Below are 16,949 nucleotides of genomic sequence, written 5' to 3'. Positions count from 1 at the left end.
TACGTTTTGTATCAGAGGTTTTTTCCGTTACGCCGAGAAAATTTTCTTAGCATCCACCATTTATTTTTTCAAAACATGCATGCCCAATGAAACGGAACTATTTTCAATTTATGTGGTTTTATAGTTGCACGGGGTTTTCTCGGTCATTTAAGTCTGTCTCGGGCTGCCCAGACTTCTGTGACGGCTGCAGAAGTTATGTTCTGCCAATTTCTCGTTGAACACAACATCCCCCCGGCTGTGGCAGACCATTTTTCGCAGCTAGCAAAAAAAAAAAAAGGTTCCCAATTCAAAGACTACACAGGTAAGCATTTGTGTGTTTTTTTTTTTTACGTTTTTACTGTTTGCATGTAGGAAAGCTTCCTCCATTATCATGATAATTTAGGGAGGTGATACTGGGAGTCGCCGTTTATACAACAGCAACTGTAGTTACCTGGCAATTTCTGGTTTTGCTTCCCTAAACATTTAAATTGCTGATAGACATTATATGTAGACACAGACTACGTTTACATGCACGTCAAAATCGAGCTGCTGTTGGTAATCGAGCAAAGGGTCCCAGCAGGGGTGCCAGAGAAATCCAATCCTACATGCACAAGTAAATCGGGCTATTGTGCAAGGTGCATTGTGCACCTGAGCCACACGTGGCGCTACACGCCCCATCGTGTTGGTACACTTCCGGTTGTCGTCATGAAGAAGAGCTATAGTGTTGCCAGATACTGCTGATGTTGTCCAGCCCAAAACATGTTCAAATCCGCTAAAATGCACTTATGGCCCTTTTCCACTACCCTTTTTCAGCTCACTTCAGCTCGCTTCAGCTCACTTCAGCCCGACACGGCTCGCGTTTCGACTACCAAAAACCAGCACGACTCAGCTCGTTTCAGCCCTGCTTAGCCCCTAAAACTCGCACCGTTTTGGAGTGGGGCTGAAGCGAGCCAAGCCGTGCCGAGTGAGGTTGGGGGCGTGAGCAGACACTCCCCTGTGCACTGATTGGTGAGGAGGAGTGTCCTCACATGCCCACACGCCCCGCGAGCGCGCTGGGATCTGTAAACACCGTAAACCCGGAAGGAGAAGAATTACGAGAATTTCTGAAGCCTTATGCGCCTCGCCTCATCTATACGCTCTTGCCAGTATCTGTCCGCGTTGTCGGTGACAACAAGCCACAGCACCAAGACCAGCAACACTAACGACTCCATGTCCTCCATGTTTATTGTTTACTATCCGGGTCGTGAGACTACCGCTTAGAAGCTCACTGATGTCACTGTTTGTGCTGCTTAACGACATCACGCGACGTCCACCCACTTTCGCTAACTCCACCCAATGTGTCCACCCACTTCCAGCCAGCACAGTTCAGCGCGGTTGTAGTCGAAATGCAACTCCAACAGCCCCGCTCAGCTCGACTCAGCACGGCACGGCTCAGCCCGACTCAGCCGCGTTTGTAGTGGAAAAGCGGCATTAAAACCCCCAATCTGGCAACACTAGCAGTTCCGTGTTCAAGCTGTTAGGCTTGCTCTAACAGACTATGGCTACAAACTGTCCGGCGCAGATCACTGTTTTGTAAGACAACTTATTTTGCACAATAATATTTTTCTAAAGTCCATTTTTTGCTTACAAAAAAATATTTTTTTTTTGCTTACAATTTAACTTATGTCTTAATAAACACACAAAAAGTTCAATTGTTTTGTTTTTATTGACATTCTTCAGATGTTGGACATATATATGTGTGTATATATATATACACACACACACACACACAAATACAATGACTGGTTTATGTACACAATTCACAGCTATGCAACAGCTGTACAGATGTATTTGGTGATACAGTAAGTGAGCTAAATTTTAACAGTGCAAACAATGCCACAAAAAGAAAAGATTCATGCCGTTGTCATGATTCGTTGTCACGCCGACCGAGGCTGTTGCGTTTCCCGCTTGTGGTCTCGTCACTCGTCACTTCCGGAAGTAGCTCGACAACTAGCTCGATAGGGTATACATGCACAAAGTAGCTCGGCAGAAATCGCATAAACTAGGTCGTGTAGCTCGATTCCGAGAAATCAAGTTCGGTTCAATTTCAGCCGAATTAAGGTGTATACATGGCATTTTGAACTTCGATTTCAGTCGAGCAACGGCAGAAATTCGATTCTCTCTATGTGCATGTAAACGTAGTGACAGATAGCCAGCACTCTTTACTCCCATCAGTCATCAGTAAACCGGAAAAGTACTGAATGAAGAGTAATGGTGGTGACGACCGTTGGTAACCTGTCTCTAAAATGTGTAGTAGGGAATGGAATCTTCATGTTTGCCGTGCTCTGATTTTCTTTTACTGACCGCTCTGGGTGTTGCCAGGTTTCCAACGTGGAAACAACTTTTTACTGCTTTGCTGTGCCTCCCACAGAGCGATGCAGATAGTGAGGGGGCTTTTTCATTGGTTAGGAAAATTCATACTGAGTACAGAAAAAATACAGCTGCAGACACATGAACTGCACATCTGCAAATTAAAATGAGCTGTGATGAGGAGCTACAACTGCGACCCAAGCAGTGATTATTACAGCTCGTGCCAAATCTGCAACATCTTTGTACAACAAAGAACTCTCGGAAAAGGAATAAGATTTAAATTCTTGTTATAAATTACTGGGAAGATTTTCAATTTAACTTCATATTATTAATATTTTCACTTATCCTTGTTTACATAATAAACTTGATGTGGTTCAGTCATCTTTAAAGGCGTCACGCAGTGGCAATAAAAGTTGCATTATTCTGCACCAGAATGCTTTCAAGATTCGAAATAAATTGACCGTCGATTTTTCAAAAGCTTCCCACGGTTGTAATCGGTCCTTATTTGATCATGCCCATCACTTGAAATTTTCCGCGTTCGCAGCGCCCCCTGTCGGTCAATGGAACAGCTGCGTGACGTCATACCAGTAACCACTCGGTGCAGTTGCAATGACGGACACACCAGAAAATAGGAGCGATGCTGAGGAAATTAGCTTTGATTTTACCGATACAGAAGAAGAAAATGGCCCACAAGTAGAGATTTTGAGAGCTGAATGTCCTGGTGGTATCCAGCCTTACAGATTTGAACCTGAGTGCTCATCTTCAGAAGAAAATGAGGACAGTTCTGACGACAGAAACGAAGATGAGAATGAAGACCGGCGACTTGAAGACTTGTTTTAGTTGGTTTCTCTGACTAAATCACTACTTGTGTGTATTTTTAAAGACCATTTTCACTTGAATTAGAATGCTGTGTGATTAATCTATGATTGTGTGTAATACTGATAGCTGTAGGGGGTGAAAGTATAGCTAGAAAGATTGAATTCTAGCAACTTGACAGCTTGCGATCTCGCGAAATGCAGTGGGCCTTCTGATACAGTAGACCCCTTGATATTCCAGTTTTCATCATTTTCCTTTTATTGCGGTTGATTTTAACTTGATATTCAGTATGTTATAGGCTGGGAGTATTGAGCTTTGTATTGTATTGTTTAGTAAACGTACAATCGTCAGTAATAAGTGATAATTATTAGTTAAAGGCAGCTCTGTGGCATAAATCTTTCAATTAATCTTCTGTCATCCATTTGCTAAAATTATGTGCCACATGTGTTATCAAGACAACACTTCATGTGACAAAGAAAGATATGACAAATACATAAATGTATGAAAATCATTTTGTACAATTAATGATTGATACATAGAAACACTTAAAACGTGTGTGGCAGCGGGGGCGTGGTCAAGCGCCGGTCTGTGACAGGAGGGGGGAGCCAGGGAAGGTGAGTGGCAGAAATCACTACACCTGACGGTAATTAACCTGTGTTTTGTGTGTTTTCCCAGTAACCGCGCCCTATTTAAGGAGGCAGAGAAGAGCTCATCCCGGGACAAGAACACAGTGTGTGTGTTTCGCTATCAGATTAAAACTGGCGGTTATACTGAAAAGTCTGGCAATAAAAAGCCTATTTGTATCTGAAGCGTTGTCCTGCCGTCCTCTGTGCTCCACCCACACTTCAGAGAGCTCTACAGTGGTGCCAAAACCCGGGACAAGGTGGAGCACCAACCTCGCAGCCCCATGGAATCCTCCCCGTTCGCGGACCTGGTCCACGCCCTCGCCACGGCTCAGCAAAGCCAGCACCAGGCGCTCGTCACGCTCCGAAAGGAGCAAGAGCGGCGCTTCGAAGCCCTGGTGTTGGCCCAGCAGGAAGATCGCGAGGCGCTCCGGCATCTCGCGTCGGCGGGGTCCACCAGCGCCCCGGCCGCGGGCCCGTCTCCCCTCACCGTGACCAAGATGGGCCCGCAGGACGACCCCGAGGCGTTTCTCACATTGTTCGAGCAGGTCGCCGAAGCCTCGGGGTGGCCGATGGAGCAGCGCGCGGCGCGCCTCCTCCCCCTCCTGACGGGAGAGGCGCAGCTGGCCGCGCTATAACTCCCCGCCAAACGCCGCGGAGGACGGCCCGGTGAAGGTCCGCGTAGGCCAGCCGGCGGTTGGCGGGGAGTTATAGCGCGGCCAGCTGATTAATTGCTTGAAAGAGTGGTAAATTTGTGGCAATCATAGAATAACCATCAAGACTGCAAGGATAATGTATTGGAGGAGTTTTCAATTCTTCCTTTTTATTTATCTGTCTGACAAAGACAACATTTTGTCCAGTCAGTTTGAGATACACCACTCAGCAGATTGGAAGTGGACATTTTGTGTGACGGGTTAGGCCGAGGGGTTATCCTTTTACCACCCAACTGTAAAAAACTGTGAAAATACCTAAGCACATTGAAGTATGGGATACAACTAGGTTCAAACATCAGTGCTCTACACCTAGCCCGGTCGTTCATTCAGTGGCATTTAAGTCCCGTGCGATCTGTACACCATCTGGGTAATTAAAGCCCCATTACCCTTGGCTCGGCTATCCCGTGCTGGCACATCCTGTCAATTCAGGTGCGGCTATCTAACTACAATACTACAACTATCTAGACGAGGCCTACTAGCTGGTGTATATACAGGGCTGATTAGATAGCATTTGGGACACTAAACTATACTGTAACTACAGTGAGTCCTACAGTTAGCACACTACAACTAGTGAGTATAGTACTTAGCTGACATCGAACCCCATGCTGAGTCTCACAGCAATGATGTCACCAGTGTGCCCTGGTTGTGCTTTGACATCACTCTCGTATAAAAAAGAACATCAATTGAGATTGATTACAATATTTTTATGTGGATAAAGATCATTTGGACCTTGGACTGTTACTACTTTTTAAAATCGCATTTCTAATCAACTTGATGGAAACTGAGAATTTGAGTTTAAAATATCTGTCGTCTTGGATTTGCTTTGGCACTAATGAATGTGTCATGCCAAATTGTATATAATGTGATGCCCAGAACATCACAATATGTCCATACACTCAATTTCTACACTGAAAACCTTTACTTTCCATTTAATATGGTGGCCATCTTTAAAAATGGCCGCCATCTTGGATTTTCAGGCAGCTAACGGGCTTTTCTAAAAAAAGTGGGTCCTAATCATTGTTCATGCCAAATTTGGTGCCTGTATCACAAAGTGAACGATTCATCTGGAATATTGACTTAATCTGCTGCACTAATTCCCACTGCTAGCTTTAGGCAGCTTGTGGGGCTTTTCCACTACCAACGCGGCTGAGTCGGGCTGAGCCGTGCGGTGCTGAGTTGGGCTGAGTCGAGCTGAGTGGGGCTGTTGGAGTTGCATTTCGACTACAACCGCGCTGAACCGTGCTGGCTGGAAGTGGGTGGACACATTGGGTGGAGTTAGTGAAAGTGGGTGGACGTCACGTGATGTCGTTAGGCGGCGCAAACAGTGACATCAGTGATCTTTTAAGCGGTAGTCTCACGACCCGGATAGTAAACAATAAACATGGAGGACATGGAGTCGTTAGTGTTGCTGGTCTTGGTGCTGTGGCTTGTTGTCACCGACAACGCCAACAGATACTGGCAAGAGCGTATAGATGAGGCGAGGCGCATAATTTGTCGTAATTCTTCTTCTTCCGGGTTTACGGTGTTTACAGATGGTGGTTCCCAGCGTGCTCGCAGGGCGTGTGTGGGCATGTGAGGACACTCCTCCTCACCAATCAGTGCACAGGGGAGTGTCTCCTCACGCCCCTAGCCCCACTCGGCTCGGTTTGGCTCGCTTCAGCCTCACTCCAAAACCGTGCGAGTTTTGGGTGCTGAGTAGGGCTGAAGTGAGCTCAGTCGTGCTGCTCTGAGGTAGTCGAAATGCGAGCCGTGTCGGGCTGAAGTGAGCTGAAAAAGGGTAGTGGAAAAGGCCCATTAGAAACCGGCTCTTCCATTATTGCTGTTTCTTCCACGTTTTCTTGATGTGTTCTAGAAACGGCACTAAAACTCAGCTTCGAAGCCACAAAATGCAACTTTGATGGAAAAAAATATATAATAAATTGCTTACCTCTCTTCACGTCGAAAGAAAGAGGAAAGTTTTGCTTGTTTTGACATGGCGAATTATTAACACGAGAAAATATTCGTAATGCGCAACTAAAAAGCCTGCAGCTACACTGGCAGCTTGAACATGCTTTCTAGTGCGATTGTGTTGCGCTTGCACAGAACGGTGTCAGTCCTGCGCGCCTTAGCACGTGCACCTGAAGGCGCACCTTGGGCGCGCGCACCTGACGAGCTCCGGCACACACGCCGTTAACAAAGAACACCTGTCTTTGAATCAGTGAACTGTGTTTGGGCTATGTACACTACCGTTCAAAAGTTTGGGGTCACCCAGACAATTTTGTGTTTTCCATGAAAAGTCACGCTTTTATTTACCACCATAAGTTGTAAAATGAATAGAAAATATAGTCAAGACATTTTTCTGGCCATTTTGAGCATTTAATCGACCCCACAAATGTGATGCTCCAGAAACTCAATCTGCTCAAAGCAGGGCTTTGAACCAGAATTTTTTTCCTATTGGTTTGTTCCGAACAGAAACGGAATTTTAACGTTTCCGGTTTTGGGTTCCACCATTAAATAGACGTTCCCGAACCGGTTAGAACAAAAAAATTTCGTTCCCGGAACGGTTAATTACGTTCCCTGTCAGCTGTTTAACAAATGGCTATAAAATTATGTCTCTGTCTCATCCAGCTTAAGCCAAATGTAGGCTAATTCTATTACAACCTTCATTAAATAAGACAAGAAATAATTCAAAACAATTATTATTTCAAATGTTGGCGATTTGGATTCTCAGTATGTCTTCCCATCTACACAAACAGAAAAAGTGCCAAAAATGAAAGAGAATTCATTTAGTGTGTTACCAAAGGCTAGTCAGGCCCTATACAGGGCTTTCCACAAGCGCCGGCTGCCGGCCATACAGCCGGCACACAATTAAGTCCAGCCGGCTACTTTAATGACTATTATTTTTGTAGCCCACAGGCTCTAAATATTAATTTTCGATTTTAATAAAATTAAATGTTTATCTAACGGACTGACAATGTCAAACTGAACCGCACTCATTTAAGTTGTGATTCGCGCTGTTTGTACCGATAATAACCACAAATTCCCCGCCGACTTCGCTGATCCGCGGCCCCGACATGCGGTGTGCGCGTGCGCGCACTCGGCGGAGGCAATAGTGCGCGCGTGCGCCCACTCGGCGGAGTTTATTTTGTGTTTAACACCCCCCCCCGGCTGGCTACTTATTTGTCATGGCTGGCTAGTATGAGCCTTAGTGGAAAGCCCTGTATGCATTGATAGGCTAACAGAGGTTAACGTCATTTAATGTTCGCGAGCCTCTCATTAATGTGGATAAATATATTGATATCGTGTTTGAAATTAACGTTTTTGAATAACGATAGACTGCAATATTTACCTCTTATTTAAGATGTGGAGACGTGATAGTAGTCCACCCTCCCGCTCTCTCCATTCAGTCAGCGAACGTCACACAGGAAGTGAACCCCAGCGGGTCATAGAAACTTGCGCAGGAGAAGAATGACTTTTTTATTTGTAGGCTACGGAAACTTTGAGGAACGAAATAAAAACCGGTATTAACCGGTTACCATTATTTTTAATAAACGTTTCTGTTCCGGAACATAAAAAATAATAAAGTTTCTGGTTTCGTTTCTGTTCCATGTGAAATAGAAAAAGTTCCCGGTTTTCGTTTTTGTTCCTTGAACCGGTTCAAAGCCCTGGCTCAAAGGAAGGTCAGTTTTATAGCTTCTCTAAAGAGCTCAACTGTTTTCAGCTGTGCTAACATGATTGTACAAGGGTTTTCTAATCATCCATTAGCCTTCTGAGGCAATGAGCAAACACATTGTACCATTAGAACACTGGAGTGAGAGTTGCTGGAAATGGGCCTCTATACACCTATGGAGATATTGCACCAAAAACCAGACATTTGCAGCTAGAATAGTCATTTACCACATTAGCAATGTATAGAGTGGATTTCTGATTAGTTTAAAGTGATCTTCATTGAAGAGAACAGTGCTTTTCTTTCAAAAATAAGGACATTTCAAAGTGACCCCAAACTTTTGAACGCTAGTGTAAGGACCGCGCCCATGCAAGGACGATGTGAAGTATTACACCGCGTCTAGGAATGCGAAAAATCCGAAAAATAAATTTCTCCATTTGGAAAACCGGAGATTTTCAAGAGTTTTGTCAAATATCCGGATTTCCGGGTAAATCCGGAAGACTTTCATCTATAAATTTTTATGAACTATTTAATATTAATACATTTTATTTGCAAAATTTACATCAATAATTATGGTATTACTGATACAATGTATATTAAATAATTAAGTTTATAGTTGGGCGGCACGGTGGTGTAGTGGTTAGCGCTGTTGCCTCACAGCAAGAAGGTCCTGGGTTCGAGCCCCGTGGCCGGCGAGGGCCTTTCTGTGTGGAGTTTGCATGTTCTCCCCGTGTCCGCGTGGGTTTCCTCCGGGTGCTCCGGTTTCCCCCACAGTCCAAAGACATGCAGGTTAGGTTAACTGGTGACTCTAAATTGACCGTAGGTGTGAATGTGAGTGTGAATGGTTGTCTGTGTCTATGTGTCAGCCCTGTGATGACCTGGCGACTTGTCCAGGGTGTACCCCGCCTTTCGCCCGTAGTCAGCTGGGATAGGCTCCAGCTCGCCTGCGACCCTGTAGAACAGGATAAAGCGGCTACAGATAATGAGATGAGATGAGACTGTACATATAGTCCTTTTTAATTCAGTTGTTTTCTCTGGGAGCTAAAATTTCTTTTTATTCAGTACATGCTTATTTGATCCCTTTAACTTGATGCAGTGTGATAAATAAGCCGATTACAACAGGAGTGTATAATGTAGAATAAAACAAATCAGTGCTGTGGATTATAGATTGGAATTTTTTCTCGTGTATAAGGGCTCATGGGTGTATGTAAGGGAAAGGTAGAGGTTTTGTAAGAGCATGGGTAACTAAAGGTTGACATGTATGTGCTAGGCAACTCAAAATATGTGAAATTTATTTTGTCAACCCCTGTGTCTGTGTGTGTGTGTGTGTGTGTGTGAGAGAGATCTTTACTCTGACTGTGTGGTCCTGGCTGCCGGTGACGACTCGACCCGCTGCAGCTTTGAGCACAGTGATGGGTTTCTGGTGAGCGCACTGAACCGAGCGTGTGAGCTGGCAGCTGATCGCATCCTCGCTGCTGTAACAAGGTGACGGTGGCAGACTGCTACGACCCGGGGGCCCTGGAATTAACACACACACAGAATTAACAGTCTCAAACATTTATTATTATGACAAACATGTCTTGGTTAAATAACGACATTTATGGTTAAAGGGATACAGTGTGTGTGTGTGTGTGTGTGTGTGTGTGTGTGTGTGTGTTACCTCGGTGCTGCAGTAGCGGTTTGTTGATGTCCACGGTGAAAAAATCTAGAGAACCGTTCAGCCGAGCTGCAACGATCCTGCAATGCACGCACACACACACAGTGTCAAGATCAGAATACAGTGCTCTGTGTGTGTGTGTGTGTGTGTGTGTGTACACATTATAAACATACCTATTGTTAAGGAAAGCCAAGGCGGTGATTCCTGAGGATCCGTCTTCATTGCAGCATCGCAGCAGTCCCTCCACAGCATCCCACAACTGAAGGGGACACGGACACACACACACACACACACACACACACACACGTTATTTAGATTTGACACGCTGTTTTCTTGTCTGTCTCCTCTGATGAAGATTTTTCACCAGAGAGAGATTATTTAACATTTATAGATTTATCGTAATGATTTAAGTTATTTATTTTATTGTGGCACATGAACATCAGTGAGACACTCAGTTTTGTATAAATGATCATGTGACCATTTCAGCCAGTAAAGCAGTGCGTATGATACGAAGGCAGTGTAGTACAGGACTCTGTGTGTGTGTGTGTGTGTGTGAGACCTCCAGTTTGCCGTTGCTTCTCCCTGCAGCGATCAGGTTTCCCCGGAGCTCCATGGACCACACTGAACTCTCCCAGTCTCCTGACGGCATGCTCAGCCTCTCGATGGGAGGGGCTGGTGGAGTGGGAGGAGTCGGGGGAAGCGGTGTGGGCATTGTTGCCGGAGGCGGCGTCACCTCGTGCTCTTTATACGCTTTCTCCACCAGGCCACCGAAGTTGAAGCCGTAGTCTGAGGGTGTGTGAGACAGAGGCAGCTCGCTGAAGTTGGTGTCTATTAGTGCCGTGAGGTCCGGCTGGTCCACAAACAGGGCGGGGCGAGTGGGCCGACGACGCACTGCGTACTCGCTAACGGGTGTGGACATGGTGCAAGACTCCGCCCTGGGGGAGGAGTCGGGGTCGTAGTGATCCCAACCATCACGCTGATCCCAACATCCACTACTGCTACTCCTCCTCAAACTACAGAGAGAATTAGACAATTCAGCACGACTGAAAAGACCATTACATGGCTCGCATTGTGAACTGCAGTGTGTGTGTGTGTGTGTGTGTGTTTACCCGTTATTAGGTATGACAGTGAGACAGTCCCCAGTCTGTGCATCCCAAACACGAATCTGTCCGGCTAAACAGCAGCTGGCCAGCAGCATACCATCACTCGCTAAACACTCGATATCCTACAGAGAGAGATGATTACAGTTAGCCTCGTTAGCAAAGCTACAACATTCGCAACATCAGCAGTGTTACCCTCAGGACGGACATACACACACACACACACTCATGCTTAACTAACCCACAAAGTTTAGGTTTTTTTTTAAATACACTGGTTATGTTTGTGTTAACTCAGAAATGACATTAAATATGAAACAGTTTAAGGTGTTCGATGATGAGGATACATTTGCTGGAGGTGTGTGCGTGTGTGCGCGTGTGCATGTGTACCATGCTATGGCCTCTCAGCAGCAGTGGTGAAATCTCGCTGACAGGCGGCGAGTAGCCGTACTCATCACAGGGCAGGTCTCCACGGCGACGGCGGCCATGTTGGACTCCATTCTGTCCGTAGTTGCGAGGACAGAGAACACGATAGAGACAGAAGAGCAGAAGAACAAGGAGAACCCCGGCAAAGAGGCCCAGTGCAGCAACCCTGTGTGCACACACACAATGAGACCACACACTCCATTACAGCATCAATGATTCCACGCACCACAATTTTTTCTTTAACTTTCAAAGTGTGTGTGTGTGTGTGTGTGTGTACACATTTAGAGTCCACTGGTGAGGCAATGCTATGGTAATATTTGGCAAACTTGCAGACTCGTTCTTCAATGAAAAAAGATTTCACCAGTGAACTTTACAGAACACCTTGATAATATTTACAAGACTTTTCCTCTTAGCTCAAACACATGAGCTCTGGATTCTCTTTTATTAGCTGTCCAACAACAAATCTAGTTACTCCCCAATATATTAATACTAATGTTTAATTTTGGGGGGGATTTCTCTGCTGAAACCTACAATGGTGCTTGAAAGTTTGTGAACCCTTTAGAATTTTCTATATTTCTGCATAAATATGACCTAAAACATCATCAGATTTTCACACAAGTCCTAAAAGTAGATAAAGAGAACCCAGTTAAACAAATGAGACAAAAATATTATACTTGGTCATTTATTTATTGAGGAAAATGATCCAATATTACATATCTGTGAGTGGCAAAAGTATGTGAACCTCTGCTTTCAGTATCTGGTGTGACCCCCTTGTGCAGCAATAACTGCAACTAAACGTTTGCGGTAACTGTTGATCAGTCCTGCACACCGGCTTGGAGGAATTTTAGCCCATTCCTCCGTACAGAACAGCTTCAACTCTGGGATGTTGGTGGGTTTCCTCACATGAACTGCTCGCTTCAGGTCCTTCCACAACATTTCCATTGGATTAAGGTCAGGACTTTGACTTGGCCATTCCAAAACATTAACTTTATTCTTCTTTAACCATTCTTTGGTAGAACGACTTGTGTGCTGAGGGTCGTTGTCTTGCTGCATGACCCACCTTCTCTTGAGATTCAGTTCATGGACAGATGTCCTGACATTTTCCTTTAGAATTCGCTGGTATAATTCAGAATTCATTGTTCCATCAGTAATGGCAAGCCGTCCTGGCCCAGATGCAGCAAAACAGGCCCAAACCATGATACTACCACCACCATGTTTCACAGATGGGATAAGGTTCTTATGCTGGAATGCACTGTTTTCCTTTCTCCAAACATAACGCTTCTCATTTAAACCAAAAAGTTCTATTTTGGTCTCATCCATCCACAAAACACTTTCCAATAGCCTTCTGGCTTGTCCATGTGATCTTTAGCAAACTGCAGACGAGCAGCAATGTTCTTTTTAGAGAGCAGTGGCTTTCTCCTAGCAACCCTGCCATGCACACCATTTGTTGTTCAGTGTTCTCCTGATGGTGGACTCATGAACATTAGCCAATGTGAGAGAGGCCTTCAGTTGCTTAGAAGTTACCTTGGGGTCCTTTGTGACCTCGCCGACTATTACACGCCTTGCTCTTGGAGTGATCTTTATTGGTCAACCACTCCTGGGGAGGGTAACAATGGTCTTGAATTTCCTCCATTTGTACACAATCTGTCTGACTGTGGATTGGTGGAGTCCAAACTCTTTAGAGATGGTTTTGTAACCTTTTCCAGCCTGATGAGCATCAACAACGCTTTTTCTGAGGTCCTCAGAAATCTCCTTTGTTCGTGCCATGATACACTTCCACAAACATGTGTTGTGAAGATCAGACTTTGATAGATCCCTGTTCTTTAAATAAAACAGGGTGCCCACTCACACCTGATTGTCGTCCCATTGATTGAAAACACCTGACTCTAATTTCACCTTCAAATTAACTGCTAATCCTAGAGGTTCACATACTTTTGCCACTCACAGATATGTAATATTGGATCATTTTCCTCAATAAATAAATGACCAAGTATAATATTTTTGTCTCATTTGTTTAAATGGATTCTCTTTATCTACTTTTAGGACTTGTGTGAAAATCTGATGATGTTTTAGGTCATATTTATGCAGAAATATAGAAAATTCTAAAGGGTTCACAAACTTTCAAGCACCACTAAATCTCCACCAAACCAGTTCCTCTTTTTAGAGGTTTCAGCCACTAAAGCAGGTTTTTCTGCCCACACATCATGGAAGAGAAAGTATATTTGACTTCCCGTCTCTCACAGGGTTTCTCCATCAGAGCTCGACCACATTCGCCTTGACACTTTACCACCTCTGACTCGGCAACAGTAAAAAAAAAAAAATCCTGCTGACCTCAACAAACAGAAACTCAACCATTACACCCTTAAATTAACAAGCTGGAAAGTCCATCATTCAGAAACATCTGTACACGCACTCAAAAGGTGCAGCAGTCCATTTTTTCCTACCTGTACAACTAATCTGAAAGAACTGTGCGTTAAATTATGATCCATCATCACCACCACCACACAGCGGCTTTTAATATTCAATAGCAAAGTTTCAGTTACAGTTCTACTGCAAAATAATTAACACATCACCTTTTAGTATCTGTAAATCGTTACATTAAAAAGTGAAAATAACATAGTAAACTCCATATATACATTCGGTGGTGTACTGATTTCACAGGATTTTGTGCCAAAATGGAATAAACTAAAATAATCACATTGTTAAAAATGCCAAGTGTGCTTGCTGAGCTGTAGCAGAACAGCTATCATGCTAGCATGCTAAAAGCTAGCATACCAACATGTTAAAGGGCTGATGACACGTTTTTGACATCTTTGGCGATGTTTTATAACATAAAAAGTAATTCCCGATGATCATATTAATTCACGAAGGCGCCTATTTTACAAGTTATGATAAAAAACGCGGCTATCTGGGCAAATTTGACGGGGCTGCAGCACCCAGGAGACGAAAGAGGAGGAGGAGCTATATGACGTCAGCGAAAGAACCTTCCTCCGAACTTACCAGTTTATTGTTGATGCGACAGGTGTTCAGTTTATCATTATTAGTATTATTATTATTATACATTATATACATATATATATATATATATTAGTTATTATGCCTTCGCGTTGTGTTGCCGACTTTTGCTCCAAAACCCACAAGGATGGGGTAAGTTTATTCAAGTTTCCCAGAGATCCCCAGCTGCATGCGAAGTGGGTGAAGCAAGTCAGGCGCACTCGTGACAAGTGGGAGCCCTCACCAACATCCGCCCTGTGCTCTGAACACTTCGATTTGGATTGTTTTGACACCCTTCCCAGCTTAAAAGAATCTCTTGGGTGTTCAGTTCAGCACAAACGTGTGCTGCTACCATCAGCAGTGCCTACAGTATTCCAGAGGGGGTCTACTAGTAGCTATGCCGGATCCAGCAGTCGCCTGGGACAAGCCGTCTCCTCCAAAGACAGTCCTCCTGTCAGAACATGTGTTGAGAAACGACATAAGATAAAGGTACGTAGAGCTATAGAGTGCTCCGACATGATGCTAAAAATAGTAACCGTGCAGTCTACGCGGCCATCTTGGAAGTGACTCGCTCCAGAGCGCTCATAGAGTACACATCATAGAGTACACATTCATGATAATCATAAATGTAATCATAAAGTCGGCGTGATATCAGTCATGTATTTGCTTGTGAAAGCTTGCGGCTTTCATGTAACTGCCACCTAGCAACGAGAGGCAAAGGGTAAAGAGGGGAGACTATCATAGATTCTATTCGGAAGAGATCAACACATGATTGCTTATAAATTAGGTATTTTAACAATTTGCACCTGTTTTGTGATTATCATGACACTTGTGTGTTATATAGAACTGTATGTCTTATCAGCACATTGAGGATCTTCCACCGAAGGCTTTAGCAAGTACTCGTAGCAACACTACACTTTACCCTTTGCCATGCGTTGTTAGGGAACGGTAGCAAGTACCCCGATGACCGACTTCAAGAATATGTAGAAAAAATTTAGGAATTATACTTTCCAAAAGTCATTTGAGCTTAGTGTATTGCATTTCCATTTATATTGTAGGTTCTTGCTGATGTTTTTGCGGAGTCTGACGCAGCTGCTGAATCAGAAGCTGCAGAGTTTGTATGTACTAGTTGTGAACATTCACATTATTATCAATCTCATTTATTTAAAATCAGATAAAATCATGCCATCATGATCACTGCTTAAAGTACCAGTATTTGGTTGTTGAAGAGCTAGCACTAGAAAGTTCACCGGCGTTTTCATGCGCCATTTCCATTGAGTAGAACAGCCAGTGAACCGCAGCGTGTTCTTCCGCTGACGTCACAGCATGGCCGCGAGCCACGGACCCAGTTTTCTTGCGCTGTGCAATTAAAAGTTGGATATTCGCGTAACAACAGCTTCTTTTCATGTAATTATAACAGAAATCTAACATGTTTGCCATGTTGTATAGTTTATTTAAGAAATTGCTTAGAGTCATGTTCATGTCATCAGCCCTTTAATGCCAGCATGCTAACAACTAGCATGCTAACAGTTAGCATACTAACATGCTAACAGCATACTAACATGCTAAAAGCTAGCATGTTAACATGTTAATGCTAAGAGATAACATGCTAACAGCTAGCATTCTAACATGCTAATGATTAACATGCTATTTGTTAAAATTCTAACACTTTAAAGCTAATATGCTGACAGCTATCATGCTAACAGCTAACATGCTAATGGCTAGTATGTTAACTTTTAGCATGCTAACATGCTGAGGGTGACATGCTAACAGCTAACATGCTAACATGCTCAGGCGAACTCGCTAACAGCAAACTTGCGAACTCTGCATGCTACCATGTTAATCCTAACATGTTAACAGCTCTCATGATAACATGCTAATGGTGAACATGCTAACAACTCGCGAGCTAACAGCAGGCATAATATCGTAATGGGTAACATGCTAACAGCTAGCATGGTAACACGTGAATGCTTACACTACCGTTCAAAAGTTTGGGGTCACCCAGACAATTTTGTGTTTTCCATGAAAAGTCACACTTTTATTTCCCACCATAAGTTGTAAAATGAATAGAAAATATAGTCGAGACATTTTTCTGGCCATTTTGAGCATTTAATCGACCCCACAAATGTGATGCTCCAGAAACTCAATCTGCTCAAAGGAAGGTCAGTTTTATAGCTTCTCTAAAGAGCTCAACTGTTTTCAGCTGTGCTAACATGATTGTACAAGGGTTTTCTAATCCTCCATTAGCCTTCTGAGGCAATGAGCAAACACATTGTACCATTAGAACACTGGAGTGAGAGTTGCTGGAAATGGGCCTCTATACACCTATGGAGATATTGCACCAAAAACCAGACATTTGCAGCTAGAATAGTCATTTACCACATTAGCAATGTCATCTCATCTCATTATCTGTAGCCGCTTTATCCTGTTCTACAGGGTCGCAGGCGAGCTGGATCCTATCCCAGCTGACTACGGGTGAAAGGCGGGGTACACCCTGGACAAGTCGCCAGGTCATCACAGGGCTGACACATCGACACAGACAACCATTCACACTCACATTCACACTTACGCTCAATTTAGAGCCACCAGTTAACCTAACCTGCATGTCTTTGGACTGTGGGGGAAACCGGAGCACCCGGAGGAAACCCA

General features: G+C 44.0%; 1 protein-coding gene across 2 annotated transcripts in view; it reads right to left on the bottom strand.

The window, feature by feature from the left end:
• The window catches only part of scap (SREBF chaperone), a 59,829-nt gene that overhangs the window by 11,044 nt on the left and 31,836 nt on the right, over positions 1 to 16,949 (bottom strand). For both annotated transcript variants that reach the window (XM_060900462.1, XM_060900461.1), the window contains exons 15-20: positions 11,271 to 11,472; positions 10,893 to 11,008; positions 10,343 to 10,796; positions 9,957 to 10,042; positions 9,787 to 9,863; positions 9,478 to 9,644 (exon numbers count right to left, since the gene is read on the bottom strand). In XM_060900462.1, coding sequence (XP_060756445.1) covers positions 9,478 to 9,644; positions 9,787 to 9,863; positions 9,957 to 10,042; positions 10,343 to 10,796; positions 10,893 to 11,008; positions 11,271 to 11,472 — 1,102 coding nt within the window. The remainder of the gene's footprint in view (positions 1 to 9,477; positions 9,645 to 9,786; positions 9,864 to 9,956; positions 10,043 to 10,342; positions 10,797 to 10,892; positions 11,009 to 11,270; positions 11,473 to 16,949) is intronic.

Source organism: Neoarius graeffei, chromosome 19 (assembly GCF_027579695.1).
Source record: "Neoarius graeffei isolate fNeoGra1 chromosome 19, fNeoGra1.pri, whole genome shotgun sequence".
Lineage (NCBI taxonomy): Eukaryota > Metazoa > Chordata > Actinopteri > Siluriformes > Ariidae > Neoarius > Neoarius graeffei.
Note: the sequence above shows the minus strand (reverse complement) of the source record. Positions and strands in the feature narration are given on the sequence as shown.